Below are 22,996 nucleotides of genomic sequence, written 5' to 3' on the forward strand. Positions count from 1 at the left end.
CCCGATCCACTCTGCCTTTTTCTTTGCCTTAACCACGCATATGCGTAGTTCAACACATGCGTGGTTAAGGCAGAGCAAAAGGCAGTCACTGTTCTGGCAAGCGTGGTTACACTTGTGTGGGAAACATCTGCATTGTTCCCAAAGTGTTGTTCAGGACATTTCCCCATGCTCATCACTATCACTCGTTCGTGGGGTTTCCTTTAAAAAATCCTTTGTTATCATTGGTAAATGCTTTACATTTGTCCCTCCTTGGGGCAGTTTTGTTACCACCTTGGCCATGGACCCTGTTACATGGATAATTACACGTTTGCCTGTACATTTGACTGCGAGCAAACTTCTTGTTCCTTTTGTGTCTCTCCTTTGCGCTCATGCTCATGGCGGCCGTGGCACTTTCAATTGGCTCGCTTATGTCAACCGTTTTGCTTTTCATTTTCAATTTATGTGGCCAGAAAAGTCCAGTTAGGAATTTATAACCCTATTAGCTCTAACTCCAGCAAACGCGAGATCCATTGCATTGCAAATGCTTGTTTTACACGTTTTCAGAACTGACTGCACCCTTACAGTACCTCTCAAGAAGAATAGTTCATTGCAGCCATTACATTATTCCCATGAATTATACTTGCCCCAAAGTACCCCTTAGATTTGCTGATTAAGCAGCTGCGCACAATTGAATACATTTCAGACAGCTGGCACCATGAAAAGGAGGCTTGCTTCTCCTCTACCTTTTTGTCCCTCCTCTTCCTTCACAGCAGAGAGGACCCCCTCCTTGCCTCCCTGAGATAACCACTGTTTGCATTATGCTTTCAGGAAACGTTGTATGTGTTTGTTTAAAAAAATAAAATAAAAAAAAAACATGTGAATTGTTTTGGTAAAAGTAAAAAAAGATTGGGAACCTTGCTCCCAATAGATCCCTCCCACTTCCGCCCCCTGTGGTAAAGAAGAGGACAGGACGGGCAGAGTCATTCGCATGTGAGGGTGAAGCTTGACAGTGTTTCTTGCATCTCACAGGCGCTGGGCCTGTGGGCGCTTCTGCAGAGTTTAAGATAAGCAGAGGCATTGATGCCTTGCCTCTGAAACTCAATGCAGAGCTGCACGAGGAAGCCAATGCTGGAACAGACGCGGTAGGTCATTTCGAGATACTTTGGCAGAGCTCTGAATGGAATACTACTAGAATTGAAGGGAGAGGATTTGGTATGCGACAGAGTGACAAAATGCCAAATAAGGCACAATCTAGCAAATCCCAGTGAATAATCATAAAGAACAAACCGAGCAGACAGCACTGAATATTTACAAACAGCATTATGCTTACCCAACCATGCCGACTACTGATAAGCTTGAGACCATTCCAAAATGTATTCTTCAATCTGAAATCAAGCCAACAAATGGAGTGACGGCAAACAATAAATAGAAAGCACAGATAACCCAGAAGAGGATAGAGTATAACCTGGCAGAAGCAAGAATGATTTACCTTGCCTGACGAGGCAACACTATGATCAGAATGGGGAATAGCGCCCAATAAGCAACCATAAATCTCAAAAGTTAAGTCACCACCTAGAAACCACTTAATAGGTGAGACCAACACCCAGACACAAAACTCTAGCTCAGCAGCCACCACCTAAGCTATATAGAAACATTGGACCAATAAAAGTGACCTGGCCTAACAACAAACACCCAACTAGGCAGACAGGGTAAAGAAATATAAACTACAAGAGGCAATAATGACCCTATACACAACCAAACCACACACAAGATAAACTACCACTGAGTAGCCATGAAATAGGTGACATTAAGACCCAGGGACCATCTCAACGACCTTCACACAGGCTATCAAGAAACACCTGACCTAATAGCAAACCACTACCAGCTAGACAGACACAATAGACAATAGATAAACAGCCCACCAGCACTAAGTAGAGATAAGCACTACCCAGGATATTAGCTCGGCAAGCAACACACCAAATATGTACGTATGTAAAGAAAGTTCAACAAGATCTAACACACAAAACAACCTATAACCGAGCAGAATAATAAATAGACCATTCAGTAAGGTAAACTGCTCTCACCCTGACTCGAGCACTGGAATAGGCACAGCCTCCACAATGAACAACGAAAAGCGACACAACGCACCAGTAACTCCACAGGCTACAGCCATCTGGCCCCAACTCTTTCAGAACCATCTACTCACCAAATCTCTCCAAACATGCAGCAAAAAAAATGAAACTGACTGCCTAAAGAACGACCCAAATAAACTACCCTGCAACCAAGACACAACTGAATCCACTATACAGTTTAGGCAGTATGACCAAGTACAACACCAGCTGACCACCAATAACAACGAAATTAACGCAGACAAACCAGAACTGCATCGCTACAAAGCTCACAGAAATGACAACCACACCTACTAATCATGAAACTAGGTGACACCAAACCACAACTAACAAAACCTGGCACCAGAAAACGGAAACAGACAACCAGATCTTCCCTTGCATCACCTTCTCCACAAGATGAAACAAAACACTAAAACAAAATCACTTTAGGAACCTCTTCACTGACTCGATCAATGACCGGCCCAAATCCCAAGGAAAAAAGTTTCCTACAACACCATTAAACAAGCCTGCCAAGCGCACTAAACTCTTAATATTAGCCTAGATACACCAATGGTAACACCCAAAACTGAAGAAGTACTCAGCATAATAGATCCACTAAGCCCCCAGGGGAACCTGAGAAACCCACTCAGAACCATGTCAACATTCAAGTAAGGAACCTTGGAATTACCATGGACTCTAAGTTAACAATAAATGCCCAAATGGACAAATTAGCAAGATCAAGCTTCATCATCATGAAACTCTGTGACGCACCTTCCCCCACCTGGGATTTCAACACAAGGCCCATGTTGCTATCTCTCTAGTGCTGTCGAAACTGGGTTATTCTAATGGCCTCTACCATGGATCATCTCTATCTACTATAAAAAGACTTCAACGGATTCAGAACTCTGCTTCCAGACTACTCCTACATGTAAAGCCACAAATCTACATCTCCCCTACCTTGAGGGCCCTACATTGGTTACCGGTTGCCAGAAGATCCACCTTCATTCTGCAGTGTATCACCCACAAAGCAATACATGGAACAGGACCCCTCTTCATTAAGAATAAAATTGTCATTCATCAAACAAACCTCTGCTCACGATTAGTACTTTATCTCAAAACCCCACCATACAAGAAAAAGACAACAAGTGGCACATCTTTCTCTGTTTAGGCAGCCAAACTATGGAACTCATTACCCCCAAATATAAGATCCACAGATAACTATCTTCTCTTCAGAAGACTACTCAGGAGTTGGCTCTTTCCTACATAACCACCATACTTAAACACTATGTACACCACATTCCTTTGTATGTAAACATTTATAATTTGATTATATGTATATATCTAGATGTGTGTATTTCTTTATACAAGTATGTGTAATGACTACACTAACTAATAACTATTTTTTTTTGTAATATATAGATACGCTTTAGGCCTGTTTAACAAATGTATATATTACTCACGGTTAAATATACATATTATTCTATGCTTAACATGTTCATAGGTCATTGCATAGTTCTTATATGAGTTGTTTGAGTAGATGCTAATGGGTCTCTGTTTTATTTATCTATCACAATAGGTAAATAATATAACTATTTAGCTACAAGCGCTTCACTATTGAAATGTTGAGGAAAAAAATAAACATTACATAATAAAAAATGCACAAATAAATTACTTCAAAATATCTCAGCACTTCGAAGGCTGTGTTTATAAAATACAACTTTAAATTTTAATATATTATCTTCCTTACACAGATATTCCCTTTCTATGTCATCATGTATCTATATATTTATTACTTTAGTCCTACTGTACAAGAGAAAAAATCAGTCTCTCCAATGTACTACTCTGCCTCTCCCTATACCTCTCTCAGTCTATCCTCAATCTCTACTGTCTAACTCATCCCAAACCTCATTCTACTACTATGATCTCCAAAATAACCCTTCCTAGAATCTTCCCTCCTCTATCCCTCCCAGCTCACCCTAAACCTCAGTTTTACTACTACGATCTCCCAAATAACCCTACTAGGTTCTTCCCTCATGTATCTCTCCTTTGACTCATCCCAGACCTCATTTTACTACTATGATTTCCCTAATCCAGTGGTCTTCAAACATTTTAATGCCGCACCCACCCTGTGGAGAAAAAATAATAATCGGGCTCCCCCTCCACATTTTTCCAAATTATTTTATTAAATTGGCAATGTTTTAAAATGACTGGACTTATTTAAACATTGTAGTTAAGTTCTGTTACTGCTTTAAAAATGCAATCAAATACATGATGCCAAGCATAGTGTTCTGGTCAGGCAGGCCTTACTAACATATAAAAGTGTCCACAGTGTGATTATTAGAAGTGGGGGTGGAATGGGGGTTTTGAACAGTATTTGAAGCCCATTCCCTTTTGACACAAACTCCCAGCTTGGATATAAATGATAAAACATGTTAGTGATGGCCCATTACAGAGCGGTTTACTGATGCTCATTTTATTCAGCTGAAAACAAAGCCCTGTTATCAGCATGAGGCTTCTTTTGGCCATAGCTTTGCACCCCCAGGATCATTTGAGGCCACCTTCTAGGGGGTCTCTCCCCACCCCTCCTCCCCCCAGTTTGAATACCCCTGCCCTAATCCCTTTCTACAGACACTTCACTCCTTTTACTCATCCCAAATCTCATGTTACTACTATGATCTCCCAATGAACACTTTGCAGCTTCTTCCCTCTTCTATTCCTCCATTATTCTATTCAATCCAACTAACAGACTCACGTGTCCACCACTCAAATGAATTCATATTTCCCTATACTAATCCACCACTAATCCTTTTGGGTACTGGTACAGCATGCTACTGACCAAAAAGGGCTTTGACACCTCATCAGGGGTAGTAAGTGCTATGTAACTTCAATTACAATAACTGCAATAATGGAACAGCAATATCACAGTAGATAACAGCTGAGATGCATTCTACAGTGCTATATCTGTTCCTATAGGAAGAACCATGGTAATTTGGTAGAGTTTGTGAACAAGGAGTGAAGATAGAGATGCCATACCAGAGCTGTGTATGTATGCAATGCAGGGCTCTTTTCCTGTCAGAGGTACATTAGAAACACTGTGCATGCGTAGAGGTTACGCAGAGTGAAGCGTGCCCGCTGTAGTCTGACCCTCACCATCCCTGTTTAAATGTGTGCAGCCTCCAAGGTGCAGCGGAGCCTTTCCATCTGCTGCTGTGCGCCATCTCTGGCCTGCCTGTCAGTGCTGCCTCAACAGTCAGCTCATGCTCTTATTTCTCTCTTCTCTTTCCAGCTGGGAGGCTGCGGGATCCTCGGAGTGGGCATCTGGCTGGCAGTAACACAAGGCAACTTTGCCACTCTCTCCTCCTCCTTTCCGTCCTTGTCTGCTGCCAACCTGCTGATCGCCACTGGCACCATCGTCATGATTGTCGGCTTCCTGGGGTGCGTGGGTGCCATCAAAGAAAACAAGTGCCTCCTGCTAAGTGTGAGTACCCAACATTTGCATGAGGGAAACTAGAGCATCACGTTCCTACAGGTTACACAAAAACAGACTTGTAGTATATTGTTGATTTACCACTTGGTGATAAAAACTGAAACTCCCATCTCCCAAGACAGTACGGAATGTCTGCAAGGGCTAGGTGACCTGTGCTTTAAGCAATAAGTGGGGAATACACAGCATATCGTGGATATATTTCATAGGCCCTTGGACCTGAAAGAGAAATGAGAACAGGAAGGTAAGTGTGCACTTCCGGGAATATGACTTCTGAGATAAGACAGAAATGATTGGGGACAGTGTTTGAATGAATCTCAGTCAGTGGTATTTACTCTGGGCTGCCTTCCACTCCATCATTTTAGCACAGCTGTGCCATTACAGACAGTGACAAACCAAAAAGCAACCAGTTTTTGTCCCTCTACTGAATAGATGGTCCACACTGAAGTGGAAAGAGCAGGTCCACACTGACAAGGAACTCAAGCAACATCTGAATGATTTCTGCCTCGTTGGGTACCCTCAGTGAGGTGCAGATTGAGTCCTGTACTAAAGGGCCCATTCTGAGCTTATTCCTCCTGGTTAGGCAGACTCACTTAGATTGCGCAATAAATGATGGATTAAGTGCTTGAATTAATCTCAGCCACTGGGCATTCCATCGTCTGAAGACAGATCCTAATGGATATCTAAATTGGAAAACTTTGGGAATATTGTGTTTTTATGTATGGCAACGTGTGCTGGTCTGCACTTTTACCAGCTGCGAGCGGAAATAAGAGTAACAATGAACCACTGTAGTAGCGATTGAAGTGAGCAATCTGCCCCATTTGAGTGGTGCTTTTAGTGCCAAGAGGGGGGTGGGTATCAAATGTAGCAGACTATAGTGGGCTAGCCGAAAAGATTATCAAAAAACTGTCAGAAAAGGAAAATCAAGCATGTCATCTCCTGCATTTTACCTAAATACGGCCTATATTCAGGAGGCGACTGGTGTGCTGTGCTGCAGCTTGCAGTCGATATACGTGACTTTTATTATTCCCTCCTCATAACTGTATGGAACAAATGTTGATGAAATATTCCAAATGGAGCACAGGTAGAACCTGAAAACTAGAATCACTCCAGATCCAAAAGGGGCAGCCCGCCAGGTCAACAAAGACACAGTTTGGCACTTTGTAAAACAGCAAGAGATGCACAGAGAGGTGAAAGTGTTTTTGATTAGTTCAAGCTCTATACTTAGGTAAGATATGTGAGTATTTGTGGGCTCAGTAGAAATACCAGATGTCTTTCCATAGGTGTGATTACATAGCTCAAATAATGAAATATTTACTGTATAATGTCAGCTGGACAGTTTTAAATATTGTAAATAACTAGCTTGTGGAGACATTGCTTGTAAAGAGACACTTTGTGAATTACCAAATATAGTTACATGAGCTCTTGAATTGCAAAATGGTAAATCATTATAGAAAAAGGAAACAAGCTATAACATGGGTACTCACAAACATTTTCCCAGGGGCCAAAATGTTTGGTCTGTGATGTGGTCGAGGGCTGCATTAATACCAGCAGTCAGGGGCTTCGTATGGGAGGAGGAGTGGGGTTAAGGGGGGTGGAATTTTGGGGTGGGGGTAAGACAGGTGTTTTTGGTAAGGTGGGTGTAGGGGAAGCAAAGCATAAACATTTAGTGAATGAACTGCACAATGTGAAACTTAATCTCAGCTTCCCCACGTTACCAAATTGTGTGATTCTAGTCAATTGTTATATTTCTATTCCCCTCCCTTTTCTACATTATCACATATAACAGGGCCTTAAAATACACTATGTGTACCGCAATACAAAACCTTGTCCTGTATTTGGCTTAACAAACTATAATGGTGTTCATGTGTAATACAAACCCAGCCTACCCTAAGAGTGTACATAACAACTGGCTTGCGTCTTAGTTCACTAATCACTTTAAAAAAAGTACTTCTCAATGCGCATATATAATCTGATATTCTAAGGTGAAATGGTTCTGCTTGCTAATGAAATAAACATTTTGAATGTTGAAGTGACTTTTGCTGCAAGATGTCTTTAAACGGAAGTTGTACCCTTCTTTAACGTCATTAACCTTTAAATGATTGCCTGTTTATTTAACATCTTTTTATGCACGTGCTGAGTGGAGTGAATAGCAGCCTAGTGCTGCCGTTCACCAGGGGGGCGCAGGTAAAGGTCAGGAGGGCCGCATGTGGCCCCCGGCCTGCACTTTGAGTATCACTGAGCTATACAATAGATAAATACAGCAGTGAAGAGTGTGTAGGCACCTGATGAAGGGAAGGTAGTGTAATGCTGGGCCAGGAGGCGAGTGAACACGTTCTCAATGGAGAGGATTAGCTGTAATTTCATCAGATAGCATATGGTGGAAGGAGGAGGGCCTTCAGTTCCCTCCAGAAGGCGAGTGAACATGTTCTCAGTGGAGGGGATTCACCGCAGTGCCTCAGATGAAGTATCTTTGAAGTAGGAAGGCTCTCAGTTCCCTTTTGAAAGCGGCCATCCAGGTTTTAGTGCGAATGTTTGGAGGCAGTGAGTTCCAGGTTGTGGTTGCGCTACCCGAGAAGGCTCGTGGTGGCAGACGATCCCTTTGGAAGGTCGGGGTATTAGCAGCAACGCTCCAGCCTTTGGCAATGCTCTAAAATATCTAACACAGCAAGGCCTGCAGGCATCAGCCCACTGAGGCCAAGATCTGTCTTTTGTAGAAAATGAAAATGAAAAATCAATTGCACCCTCAAGGTACTCACGAGCCCCTCGGAGGGAATACAGGTCCCTGCACACCTGTGAAAACACCCTTAACATATTTACAACGTCATTTACGCTCGCCGAGTAATAACAAAATGCAAAAACACCCCAGTGCAAGTAACATTAGCCTCAAGTGTGAGTAAATTGTGATTCCTATTTATGAACTCAGAGGTAAATAAAGGGGAATGATATGAGCAAACTATTTATACCCCCTCTTTGTCTGAATTATGAGCCCTTGCTCAATGTTTTGCATAGGTGGTTACTAAATAAGCTAAAAGAGGCCCACTGTATCATTCATATCGACCGCAGAGCTCACCGTGATAGAGGGGCTCAGACTGAACTGCACACCCACATCCCAGATTGGGTGCAAACGACAGTCAGTGCTTGGATCGAGGTTGCGACTGGTGCAATAACTGCGCACACCCGGGGCTTTTGCCTGCATCATTAGCTGGGTTAATCTGGAAGAATTATGCATGCGAACACCACACATTTTTACACATCTAGAATTTTAGAAACATGCACAATTAGCATGTAATCTTCATTCCGAGTTCCAAAACTCAGACCGGTGCAGCAGTTTCGAACACGTCTAATACCGCACAAGCGGAATCACAAAATCTGGATACGGAATTACTGCACCAAATTTGGGCCGGATTAAGAATGAGCGCCAAAATTTAAATTGAATTCAGCAGCTGCTTAGAGTTAGAAAGGCCAGTGTCAGACTGTCCCCTCGCAGAGAAAGTTGGTGTGATCCAGGGGAATTCTCAATTCGAGTTTCTGCAGAGGGCTTGAGTCAACATCTTGTCTCAGTGGTGTAAAGCAAAATGACAAGGCTCCCTGCAGAATGTGGTCAGAAGCACGAGACTCACAAGTATTCATAACCATACCCTGACTAGGTGTCCCCCGGAAAGTGGCCTCCCTCATCCTACGCCTCAGGAGAAGTAATGGTTTCCATTACACCCCTGCATCTTACACATCCACAGCAATCACAGTGACCTAGTCAGGAGCTAGTCATAGGCTTCCATATCCAAATCTCAAATAGGTTTACTCAGTCCACATGCTTCTGAGAGCCTAGTTGGACTGAGCTGTTTTCTGGTTCTTTAACGTACTTGACCACACGTTCCTGAATATGGGCAACAGTGCAGAGAGTACTTCACCTCTAGAACAGTAACAACTCTAGTGTTCGGATACGGTTGCTAGGGAATAATTTTCTTACGGTCTGGCAACCTTGCTGTGTCCAGGAGCTGTGACTGAGTTTTACTCCTAGGAGATGTTTGAAGCATCTTTTCATTTCTAACTGGCTAGTTATTATTCCCTAGGACTGTTCTGGAAATATAGGTGTGAAAAAGCAGGAGTTTCCACAGGACTCAATAAGTTTATTTTATTTAAGATATCAAGTCCAGTACATGAAACTCCATCCATCAGAGGTCAGAGCTACTCCAGCAGCCAGCTCTAACTCCCGCCGTTCAAATAATTACATTCTCACCTGGAGCACTCAACCCATAACAACAAGTACAACATACCACATAACTCCTAGTACAACATACCACAGTAGGCCTGGAAACACAGAGACAAGTCCTGTCTGTCCTCTGACTTTCCTCTTCAGCATGCACATTCACCGCTAGTTCCACTTCAGGGTATCTCCTGGAGCGTTGTGCCAACAGTCATAATCCAATCAGTGGCAAGGTTAAGCTTTTTGAAATTTGTTCGTGGCTTGACTATCCCTATCCAGCTCCATAATCCCAGGCCCTGTCCCTATGTAAGTGCAGTTTAACAGATAATCAGAATCCCCTTCTCCAGTATACACACTAGATTATCAGTAGCATACCTCTGCTATATATTTGCATTTGAAGGAGACATGCACGGGGACATACACCTTTCCCTTGCAACCTAGGGCCCTGCCACTGGCTGGAAACACAAACAAGATTTAACTTAACTGCATATGCAATATGTGTATGTAGTGTGTTATGTACGCAGGCTTTTCACTGGCAGAGCACATTCTATCGAAAATTTAAGATTGCAGATCCATATTGTACATTCACCGTTAACATGTCAGTGCACCTAAAACACACTTGTTATTCATACACAAACATATTGTACACCAATGCAGGAGCATTTAATAAAATATAGATATGCTGCAGTTATATAAATGCATGCAAAAAAACAAAAACACATATTGTGCATATACAGCTAGATACCAAAATACTAATATTTTGAACATGCAAATACATAGATACAACATTAATACATAACAAACAGTAGCAAACCTCCTTACTCATTCCGGGGTTTAGACATTCAGTTAGTCATCAAACATGTTGTCTGGCATCCATTCATTCACCCCCTGACTCATTCTTGCACTCACCCATTTACACAGCCATAATAAAGCACACACAAACTCAACAACACATGCAGGATACATTAATAGAATAAAAGTAGGAAAAAAGCATGCTGCCACCGAAACATCATAGCATATGCTTGCAATAACAAATGAAAATAAATGTAGCAGCACATGGCTGTCATTTATGGAATTGTAGGTAGGGAATCATTGTTTTAAAGTTACATAAAGCCAGGTTTAGAACCAATGTGTTGGCCATCTTGAAATGGTAAAATAATGATATGCTATGGCCAATACCAATCCATGATGGGAACCTGTTTTAAAAGCATCGACCACTCGGGATGCAGCACATTGCTTATGAATTGAGTGAAGCAGCCCATTGGCACTATTTGTGGGGCCGAAGTATGCTCTAAAAATGAAAATAAAAAGAGGAGAAAAATAACATGAAAGGGAAACTATAAAAAAAGAGAAAATGGAAAACTAAAGAACCGGCCCACAAGCTCTGGCTCTAAAGCGGTACTCATTTTTAGGCAGGTGTGAATACGTGGTTAGAAAAATGCAATCAATGCCAGAGTATGAGAGTTAATCGCTGAAGTGGGTTGATCCACTGCCCCATGCTGTATGCTGTCATTGATGAAAGCAGAGTGTAAAAACACTCACCCAGACCAATGCCAGAGTGGGCAGATTATAGGCCCCTCTGTGTACATGCATGGTATGAATTTTTAATAAACTTCTTTTTATTACAAGATCCTGGCAGACAATCAAATCTGTCAGACATTCCAAAGGGATTTTAGCTATAAAAATTGACTACCTGAGGGATTTGTCAAAGGGTATAATCAACACCACAATCCTTGCCTGCAAAGCCAATTTGTGAAATTTCATGTGATTATATGTCTGCAGGCTTTAACATGGTGAAATAAGAATCCATAACAAAAGTACACTGTTCCTAACTCTAGGGTGAACAGTTAAAGTTTAGGAGCTAAAAACCCTCACACACCCGAAAGGGTGTCATGCTTCATCATCGGGAAGCTCCTCGTCAGACCGGCTGGTGCAATGTCTGACGGGCTCCCCTTTCGGGGGCTCTTTGCCGGAGATCTTTTTGATATGTGGTGGCTGCCGTTGATTTATGAAGGTCAGACACTCTGAATGGCAGGAGAGTGATAAAATTAAGATTGATTAGAAACCCCTGAACTTGTTCTGTTTTAATATCTATCCAGAGGGGTTACGATCAAGATTAAAAACATAATAAAGTGGGGAATGAGAATGATGCTCAACCACTTTAGAAAGCCTGGAGTACTGGGAAATTGTCACCTGCCCCCTAGGGTATGGTCAACATGTTTCGCGTAATATTGGTCGTGAAAGATCCTCTAACGCTTCATCAGGACCTACAGCAAACTAGACTTCTCCTGGCTGTGTACAAAAGAAAACACTATCTAATTACGTGTATGAGAGATAAATAGCAGCATTTCTGTGAACTGTCTCGTCAATAGTCTGAAACAAAAAGGTCGCCCCGCCCTCTGCTTTTGGGGGGCCCCTTAGGGAGTAGCACGATCCAGCCTATAGCTTTTTTTTATAGGCGTCCTCAATTCGAGACACCTACCCACAGTCGTGCTCGCCCTGAAGACCGTCTTCAGGGCGAGCACGACTGTGGGTAGGTGTCTCGAATTGAGGACGCCTATAATAAAAAAAATAAACACAGCCAGGAGAAGTCTAGTTTGCTGTAGGTCCTGATGAAGCGTTAGAGGATCTTTCACGACCAATATTACGCGAAACATGTTGACCATACCCTAGGGGGCAGGTGACAATTTCCCAGTACTCCAAGCTTTCTAAAGTGGTTGAGCATCATTCTCATTCCCCACTTTATTATGTTTTTAATCTTGATCGTAACCCCTCTGGATAGATATTAAAACAGAACAAGTTCAGGGGTTTCTAATCAATCTTAATTTTATCACTCTCCTGCCATTCAGAGTGTCTGACCTTCATAAATCAACGGCAGCCACCACATATCAAAAAGATCTCCGGCAAAGAGCCCCCGAAAGGGGAGCCCGTCAGACATTGCACCAGCCGGTCTGACGAGGAGCTTCCCGATGATGAAGCATGACACCCTTTCGGGTGTGTGAGGGTTTTTAGCTCCTAAACTTTAACTGTTCACCCTAGAGTTAGGAACAGTGTACTTTTGTTATTGATTACACGTATTGGGAGTATGTACACTGGACCTTTAATCCTCCCGATCCCTCTTTTTGTTGAAATAAGAATCCACACATCCTTAAAGGTCTATTAGCTTTAGCATATGCGTTTCATATTATACAAATCAGACCTACTGCTTTTGTCATAACTTTTCATAAAGAACAAATCAGAACTATGGTATCGGCACAAAATTATGGTTGTTAAAACACTGTAAAATCCCTTCTAAGAGGTTCTAGTAAGGCATGGTATAAATCTTCTTTTCCCATGATTAATTTGAGTGGGCCATCAGTATGAGAACATGTGTGTACTATGGTAATCTATAATATTCACATGTTAAAAAAATAACTGTCTTTAGGCTTTAGCACAGTGTAATAACTATCTATCTTAAAAGACTATCGCCTTTGACACGTTTTTCACAGTAAGTAAGGCCTACTGTTTTTTTTTTATAACATGTCATAAGAAATCAAACCTTTTGAATCTGACATAACTCTTTTGAATGAACATGCGAGGCCTACGGCCTTTACTAATGGTTTGACACCGTAACCAAAATAGGCTATTGAAGAGCCTATATGCTGGCAGCAATCATATGTAGAAATATGTAATACATAAAAACAGCTTGTAAATCATTGTACAAACGCTCTCAAAATAGCCCAACAAGGATTATCGCAGTACGAATCTTCTAGCCCAGGGCTTGTCGAAGGGACCAGCATCAAAACCCTTGCTTACTGCGGTAATCTGTAGGATTTCATGCAACAACATACCTGTCTACATGCTGTAACACAGTGTGATAACAATCCACTGTTAAAGGTCTATCGGCATTAACAAATGCTTTTCACAATAGATAAGCCAGGTCTACTGCTTTTACCATAAATTTTCAAAGTAAATAAATCAGACCTATGGCATCAGACATAACTTTTCCCAGTGAGCCAATCAGAACTATAATCTTTCTTATTGGCTTGTCACTACAAACAACTCAGCCTACTGTATTAGCATAAGCTTTCCCACAAGGGAGCCTTCAGGCATACAGTCATAAAATTACAAATGTTTACAAAATTTCCTTTGACACAGCAAAATACTATGGCCCTGATTTAGATCCTGGTGGACGGGAATACTCCATCACAAATGTGATGGATATCCCATCTGCCATGTTATGACCCAATTATATCTTATTGAGCTCATAATATGGCGGACGGGAGATCGGTCATGTTTGTGATAGAGTATTCCCTCCACCAGGATCTAAATCTGGTCATTTTTCTCCTAAGAGAGTCTACTAAGGATGATCCCAGTGCAAATCTTCTATCCCATGGTTTGTTAGAGGAAGTAGCCAACACCAAAATATTCACCTACTATGGTAATATTTTACATTGCATGTAATAAAATACTGCTCAGTAGACTTTAGTACAGTGTAATTACAACTATTCCTTAAATCCTTATTGATTTAAACAGGTGTTTTCACAATAAATAAGTCAGGTTTATAGCCTTTGTTGTAATTATTTACATAACAAACAGAACAGGCTTATAGCCTTGCTCATTGGCTTTCCACCACAACCAATAAAGTCCTGTTGCATTGAGCATAATCTTTCCCATAAGGCAAAAGGTTCAAAGCAAGCACTATTTTCAGTAGAAGCACATTACTTGTGCCCAATCAATTGCTGTGCTCAAGGCAACCGAAATGAGTGTGGGGACTAAGCCCATCTCTCTGTGGTAGATTTGAACTTGTTTTATATTCATCACACAAGGCATGTCAAAAGCTGCATTTTCAAGTTAGACCTAAAAAAGGCAATGAGTAGAATCCCTACATACATTCACATATTCTTACACATCAATGCTCACAAAATACATTTATTGAAACTTTACACACAGTCATTAATAAACAAAGCTCAGTCACATAATGTGTATGAACACGCATAACCACTATTTGTATTGAAAACACAGGCACAAATTATACCTACACACATCAACACGACATATACAAAAGACACACAGAGACATCAGTGCACATAGATGTAACATCCCTGGTGTTTATTGTGCAAACACACATGAAAGCACATAAAACACTGAGACACATTTCTGGGTGCTGTGTATACCCGCTTCCTCTTAGTTCAAAGGGAAGCCCTGAATGGCAGTGGGTAAATTAAACTCCAGGCTTGGAGCCTCACTCCACTCCAAAGACTCTTAGCATGACTTGCCTACAATGGTCACCTAGAGTAACCTGTCTGGCTAAAATGTACGTGAGATAAAAACAGGACATTTTGGTCCCATCACAAAGGGCGAAGGTTCATGCTTTTAGTTGATTTCGAGTGTGCAGAATTCAATTTCACTCATCTATACAAAAAAACTAATTAAGCCTAAATTATTTTAGTGCTCCATTTATGCAGAAATTCATGGTGTCTGCCACTAAGAATGACATATTGCAAATCAAGCATACAATACTTATCATGGGCTGTAAAGAAAATAAACGTTACACCTAATTACATAAATGAAAGAACATTCAATGACAGATTGTTTATTGCCATCATTTGTCTCACCAACAGAGTCAGTGTGAGGAAATACGTTTAATATAATGTGTGGTTGTGCGACCTCACCATGTAATAAACTCACAACCCAATCAAGCTGGTCTGTGAAACTTCTAGCTCAACCCTGGGTAGCTGTGTCTTCCAGAAGACAAGCTTAATCAAAGGAACAAGTGAAAACCATTTAGAAGTTCCAAAAGAATGAAATAGGAATGCCATGCAACGTGAAAGAAATCTGGCATCAATTTATAGAAATAGATCTTATTTTTATGAATTTTTAGACATCAAAACAAACAAAATACACTAGAGGGTTACCGAGATATAGGTTTTTACGTAAGCAGTAAATCACTGTAAAATTCCAACAAGCATTGGTAACCGCAAAATTTGGAAACTTTCCAAAACTTTGTGTTTAGTTGTGTTTTTCAGCCTGCGTCAAGTGACCAATTCTGACAGGGGGAAGGTCGGGGGGGGTAAGGGGGGAAAAGGAGTAGTAGGACAGTCAGCTTCTCACCGAAGAAATCTCCAGTCCAGTTAGGTTCTATGAGCGAACCACCATAGACTTTAACGGAGCAATCCTGATGCAAGGGATACTGGAGGCTGAAGATGTTGCGAATGTTGTGCAATCAACAGGGGCTTCATGGGGTTACTCCTCAGTAGGGCAACTTTGGCTGCAGGGGTCGGTGTCCCTGGAAGTTCACTTTGGTTCAGCAAAACTCCAGTTGCCAGAAGGCTACTGGTCTCTGGGCATAGTGAAACCAGCAGTTCCCTTTGGCAAAGGCTAGTGTCTATCTTGGGCAACTAAAATCCACTCTTATGGCTCTCCCAGGTCCAGCAGGCTTGAATGCAACTTTGGAGCATCAGGACTTGTTCTCCCAGGCTACAGATTAACAGTTAATACCAATCAAGAGATTGTGGCTACTGATTTACCAAAATGGGCTTCTTCAGCTTTTGACGCCCTAGTGCTGTAATAAGTCAGCCAACTCACTCTTGAAGTTGACCTCTTCTGTCTGGGGCTTGGGAGTAACTTTTCCATAAGCCAGGCACCACAGTGATAGTCCTGTTTATGCTAACCCAAGGATCAGCAGGTCCATTCTAGCAGTTGGTGCAGCCTCTCTTGCCAGGGCCAGGGAACAGCAAGACAGTCCTTTTTTGACTTCTGTCCAGTCCAGATGTGATCTGAGGTCTGTCTCCCATGGGTGCCATATTTACGTCCAAAACGTGCTCTCTGGGTATATGCGGGACCCTGTATGGCTTATTGCTAGGGGGAGGTGACAACTCTTCCAGCAGCAGGCCTCTATTGTTCCTGCTCCCAGTAATCAGTCAATTGTCTCCCCAAGAAGGCAAAAGGCTGTCTGGGGGCTAGCATCTGAAATGGCCACTTGGAGACTTGGCCAACAGAGTGGCAACTTTCTGAAAGTTGCCTTTTGTAAAAATTTACATTTGACTTGGGCATCGTCGGAATTGTTGTGCAGTTTAATTTGATACCTTGACGTACCAACCATAGTAGTACCATTCAGGAGTTAGCACAGCCAAGTTGTCAGCATGTAACCCTGTGCTCGCCAATAGGGCTACTAGCCTTTACACAGTAAAAAGAGCAATTTGGGATTTTCACTTTTAGGACATTTACAAATATATGTCCTACTTTTTAATATACAGCACCTTAACCTACAGCACCATACTTAGGACTCAATAGGCCTGCTGTAGTGGGATTTATGTACATTAAAAAGGGATATTTAAGTGTTGCCATTTATTTGAATGGCAAAGTTGAGGTAGCAGTTTAAACTTGCTCTGCCAGTTTGTAGTGGCAGACTGGGTGACATCTTTTCACTTTGTCACATTCAGGATGGCACAATAAGTGCTACAGCCCTGGTGAAACACCTTAACTTACAGATCCTGGGTACCGAAAGTACCATATACTAGGAACGTATAAGTAAGTAAAGTATTACAAGATGATGTATTGTTATGGGGTGCAGATATGTCAGATCATGATGTCGTGTTATATGAGGTATTACAGAAACTGCAGGATGCTGGGCTTATTATTAGCGTTGAAGAATGTAAGTTTGGGGTAAAACAAATAGATTATTTGGGGCACACATTATCGGGAGAAGGATTGAAACCTAAGAGGAAATTATTGGACGCTATAGAAAAGGCACCGCTCCCAACTGACAAAGAACAGTTACGTTCTTTTTTGGGACTGGCGGAATATTATACAAAGTTTGTGCAACAATTTGCTGAAAAGATTCATGTATTCGGAGATCTCATGAAAACAGCGGTTAAATTTGTTTTGTCACAAGAATGTCAGCAAACGTTTGAGTACATAAAAACAAGAAATTGTGAATGCTGTAGCTCTAAAACCATTAGATCCTCATGATCAGACAAATATGGTGGTTGATGCTAGTGCTCATGGTTTGGGAGCAGTTCTTGTGCAGAGGAAAATGAGCCAGGAAAGGGTGGTGGCGTTTGCATTGCAAACACTTAAAGGAGCAGAATCAACGTATTCAGTAATTGAAAAGGAAGTGTGTTTGATAAACATGTTTACTACTAAAGGGGCAAGTAAGGCTACACCTAGAATGGCCAAGTGGTTATACCTGTTGCAGGAGTATGACTTTGAGTTGGTGTATATACCTTGTATTAATAATGTGCAAGCAGACTGCTTATCCCGACTTCCTTTGCAAAAACATTTCGACTATGATGACATACAGGATGATGAAGAGTGGTTGGTGGCCAGTATAAATGAGTCGAGTGGGGGTGCCATTGATATAGAAGATTGGAAGCAGGCCATAAAGGATGATGACATTTTTAGCACAATTTGTGAACATTTTTCAAACACTGTCAAGGCATACAAAAAGGAAACAAAATGTTTTGTGAATATGATAGGATTTGGTCTGAATTGTCCGTAATAGATGAAAAGAGGTGAGAGGTTAGTAGTGCCTATGAAATTGAGGAACAGATTGTTGGAAATACTGCATGAGGGTCATGGAGGAATGTCTGGAATGAAGAGAAGAGCGCATGTTGATTTTTGGTGGCCAGGAATGGACAGAGAGATAGAGAGATGTGTGCGTAATTGTGTTGCATGCATGTTCAGCGACAAGTTTCATGTAACTGAAGAATCTCCCATATCGTATACTAAATTGCAGAAAAACCTTGGCAAAGAGTAGCCATGGATATTTGTGGACTGTTTTTTGCCAAAGGAATTCAGCATAAGTATGCTGTTGTATTAGTGGACTATTTTTCTAAATGGGCAGAAGTAGCTTTTATGAAGGAGGTAAAGGCTAGTAACATTATACATTTTTGTGAGGCAGTTTTTCGTAGAGAGGTTTATCCAGAATGTGTGGTAACATATATTGGACTGCAGTTTATTGCTGAGCAATTTAAAAATTATGTTAAGGATGCAGGGGTGAGGCAGTACACTAATGCTGTGTATAATCCTAGGGGATATGGTCTTGTCGAAAGATTCAACTGTGTGTTGAAGGAGTGTGTTTAATAGGCTGATGAGCAGGGGTATGATTGCAAGAAAGCTGTCAAAGAAATAATTTGGAGTTATCGAAATACACCTCACTCTGTCACTAAAGAGACACCTTTTTGTTTACTGAAGGGAAGGACCGCAGGTACCAAATTAACACCTGCATGGATGGATAAATATGTCATGAAAACAATAGAAAGAGAGGATATCATGGTTAATCTAGGGAATATCAAAGCAGGTATGTGAAAAGGCACATTGACCATGTAAGGAACAAAGGTCACAAGTTTAAAAGTGGTGATTGGGTAAGAATGTTTCTAATGTATGGTCAAAGACACAGATTGTCAAAATGGTCCAAGCCGAAACAAGTTAAGGAAGTGATAGGTAACAATGTATGGTTGAGAGATGGGAAGAAATGGAATGTACGTAAATTAACACAGTGCAACGAACTGGAACATAATATTAGTTGTGCAGAAAAGTCAAAAGCTGATGTTGATAATACTAAAAGAAAAAAACAGATTAAAACCAAACCTGTGTGGTTAAAAGATTATACTTCTAAATAGTTATGATCGTATGTACATAGCAAAGTGAGGTTCTCATTGTATCAGTTTTGTTAGCAGTATATACAGTATATCTCTTTTGTGTTCTGCTTGCTCTTGGCTCCATCTACTTGGAACAGCCTTCACATAACCCTACGGCTAATTACAAACCATCTGTGCTTTCATAAACAACCGAAATCCTGGCCCTTCTTAGCTGTTAATTGTAATGAGGATTATAATCTTTCTGCAGTGAAGCAAAAACATTTAGATTCACAATTTGATCACACTAATGTGTAAACTTACAAGACGTATGTAGGCCAAGAATTTGGGTAAAGTTGCGCGAGTGTTGATTACCACAGACAATAATTAGTTCTGGAAACTGACTAATTAACCAACAGATGGAGGTCATGCTTTTTAATACAAACATAAGGGAGAAGTACATAACTAAAGTCTCTTCAAATTATATTAATTGTGAAGAGAAACCATAAATTGCAGGCATCTGCCACCATTGAATACATTTGGTGTCCCTCAAAGGCGCAGCTGATTATACCCTTTAACTGGTCCACACCCGTGGGTCTGGACATACCTTCAAAGGTAGCACTTTGCACCTATTTCAGTTAGGAGGGCTCAGTGTTCTGCGTTTTTTTTCCCAGTGGTTATGATACCAGATGAATTGAAGAGAACTATTGTGTTCCCTTCATTTAAGCAAGGTAATCGACGGGCTCCAAGAAATTACACAGTACAGACAAAGATGGAGCCGTATGTACCAACAGGCGTTCTATGCTGATCTTCACTCAAATTTAGACCTGGGGGGATAGTAACCCTGTGCAATGTCCACACTAGATTTAACCAGGGTCGTTGGATGATAGACATCACAGAGAAGAATATAGAAAAAAGCTATAACCCAAAGCATTGAAACAACACTGCCATTCAGTAGGCAGTCACCCATAGCCCACCAAGGAGATTACCCACCGGAGATGAAAAGAGGATCACCTGGGCACTACTTGGCCAGACAGTGCCTACACCTTTCAGGTGGGTCTTGAGTGGTCTCTTGTTCAGAGGGCACCAGGTCAAAATCCATTGTAATGGATGAAATGTCATTTGGAAAAGCAGGAAGTTGCAAGACAGTGTCACTGTGGAATGGGAGTGCTGGACCAGTGTGATCACAATATGTTTCTTTTAAACTCTGCAGATCACTTTTAATACTTTCTTTAGGCAGATGACAGTTACCAAGAATTGCTTGTAGGCCTTGTCATCTGTCCTAATGCCGAACCATCCCATATTTATTAGCTGGTAGCCAAATGGCCAATTGTGTTTTTTAACTCCCTTGTCCCCTGCCCGTCTACAGAGGGAGAAAAGTGGCACTTGGTCACTTCCACAGCTTCCAACACGGATAGGTATGTCTTAAGTTGTAGAGCACCTTGAATTCAAGTCCATCTCGGTTTACAGACAGTGTAGCTCAGCAGAGGGGTTATTCCTGCCTGTCTGCAATTAGACATACTCTCTGTTGAAGTTATTAGCTAACTCCATGGAAGATGTAATTAAAACAAAACTTACTAGCATTACTGCCCAAACTAGATAAAGGCTGATGTCGATTCAGGAACATAGTAGCCCTAGTTCACCCACAGTTCTCCCAGGTGATTCTCTCTGCTTTGGACCATGACTCTGGATACTCTGAACATGGTGGGAGAATGATGGCATAAATTGGGTGGTTCATTCATCAAAGGCGCATGATGACAATGAGAGAGGAAATTGGTACTGCTTAAAAAGTACCTCCATCACACCCCTCTTCCACTGAGCCATACAGTAGAAGAATATCTTCATAAGGCTGCCAGCTGTGTCTGCTCCCAAGGTAGTACCTCTGTGTTTATTTACTAGGGTGAACCTTTGGGTGTGAAGAATAGACATGTAATTAAAAAAAATTCCTAATACTATTTGTCTTTGATGTTCCTTCTGTTTACATTGTACTTATGACTTCTTATTTGGGATTATTGTTGTGCCTCTAACTCAGAATCTGCCCTCTCGCTTGTGGGTGCCATCTAGAGTATGGTCTTGCTGACATCAGTGTAGCTGACATCTTGGAGGAGGTGCAGTCTAGCCTTTTGACCAGGACTGCAATTGTCAGCAGATCAGTCACTTTTTAGGCGTGTCCAAGATGTGCCAGAGGCAAGATTCTCTGTACTCTCCAATGCCGAGTCCTCCCACCCAGCAGGCCCTGCTGCATGCAGGCATAATGACTTTCCATTGTGCTCCCCTGTTAACGAGATTTTGCCACTGGAGAAACATTCTGTCCTGCGTGAACCTAAGGTCCTAATAGCGTCATTTGGGAATTAGCCAGGATTCCTCCTCTTTAGAAAAGATTACTGACAACAGGAACTCTGCTTGGCATGGGCATCTGACTGAAATATGGTTTGTTGTTGAATCTTAGCTCTTTGCCAGAGCACATGGAAGGTCTTTCACTTGCCATCTGATGGCCATGCTTGGGCTCTTTTCGTAACTCATGCCAGGTTGAGAGAATCTTCCAGCCCAGATCTTAAGTAAACTATTCCTACTGGTTTTACGATGGTAACAGGCCCAGGAGGCTGAAAGGAGTGGTGACCTCAGTGCATCCAGCAGGACTGAGGTGTTCAGTTTTGACCTCATTTTGATCAGTCATTTCCAGACGAGGTAGCCTGCAGATGTCATCTTTCTCCTGCATCTGTGCAGGCTGAGTTTTAGGAGTATCTCAACCCAGAAGTTGGATGGGTCCATTTAGACAGGTTCCTGGAGCTTTGGAGCACCAGCAAGCTGTTCTCATCCAATGTTCTTAATTTTCACACAAATCCTGCTTTCGACATCAGATGTGAGAGGACCCTCGACTCTCATTCTGGTCAGCTCTTACAATGGTCAAAGATCCCATGCATTCCACAGGCTGCACTCATGGCCTGGTTTTCGATTGACTGAGTATTTACAATCTGATTACAGTGCCGTTAGCTTCATCTGACCATTAGTTGATTTCCTTTGAGTGAGGGATTTGTGCGTTTTCAAGCATGTGTCCCACCTTTTGACATGTCTGTCCAAACGAAACAGTCATTTTGATGTGACATTGTCACTCACCAAGCATCAAAAAGTCATTTCCTTCTCTGTTTAGGCATGGAATGTAAACAGTTAACCTAATTGGTGTAACCTGTATTTGATAAAAATGGCGACCAAGGCCCTCTGTATTCTATGTTGCCCACCACTCTTTAATCAGTGAATATATGACACTCTTCTTTATTTTGGACCTAAAACATGAATGCCCACGGACTAGGCAGGCAGAGAGTCTCAAGGTGAAATAACAAATCTGAAGATGCACCTATGGCCTAAGGCACAACTCAGACACTGTAATACACCTACTTTCAGCCACAGTTGCTTTCATCGCCACATGTCCTTTTACATTCACAAGCATGTTAATAGTTTGCTTGTTGTTGTACATCCCTTTACCCCTCTGAATAACAGCAATACCAAAATCACACCCTTTCATTTTCTCTGTGAGGACCTTTCCCCCGCATGAAAATTAAGAGTCAATCAAGGACTTTGTGTCATTGCTCGCTTTGAGTGAGTCCCAAACAAATACCAGTTAGCCCCCTTGTGGAATCAACATGCTCCAAATAGTTGC

At 41.7% G+C, this 22,996-nt stretch overlaps 1 protein-coding gene across 12 annotated transcripts in view; it reads left to right on the forward strand.

Annotated features, from left to right (window-relative positions):
• The window catches only part of TSPAN4 (tetraspanin 4), a 2,368,794-nt gene that overhangs the window by 2,086,545 nt on the left and 259,253 nt on the right, over window positions 1–22,996 (forward strand). For all 12 annotated transcript variants that reach the window (XM_069223123.1, XM_069223119.1, XM_069223121.1 and 9 more), the window contains one exon: window positions 5,374–5,565. In XM_069223123.1, the coding sequence (XP_069079224.1) occupies window positions 5,374–5,565 (192 nt within the window). The remainder of the gene's footprint in view (window positions 1–5,373; window positions 5,566–22,996) is intronic.

Source organism: Pleurodeles waltl, chromosome 3_1 (assembly GCF_031143425.1).
Source record: "Pleurodeles waltl isolate 20211129_DDA chromosome 3_1, aPleWal1.hap1.20221129, whole genome shotgun sequence".
In the NCBI taxonomy this organism is placed as follows: domain Eukaryota; kingdom Metazoa; phylum Chordata; class Amphibia; order Caudata; family Salamandridae; genus Pleurodeles; species Pleurodeles waltl.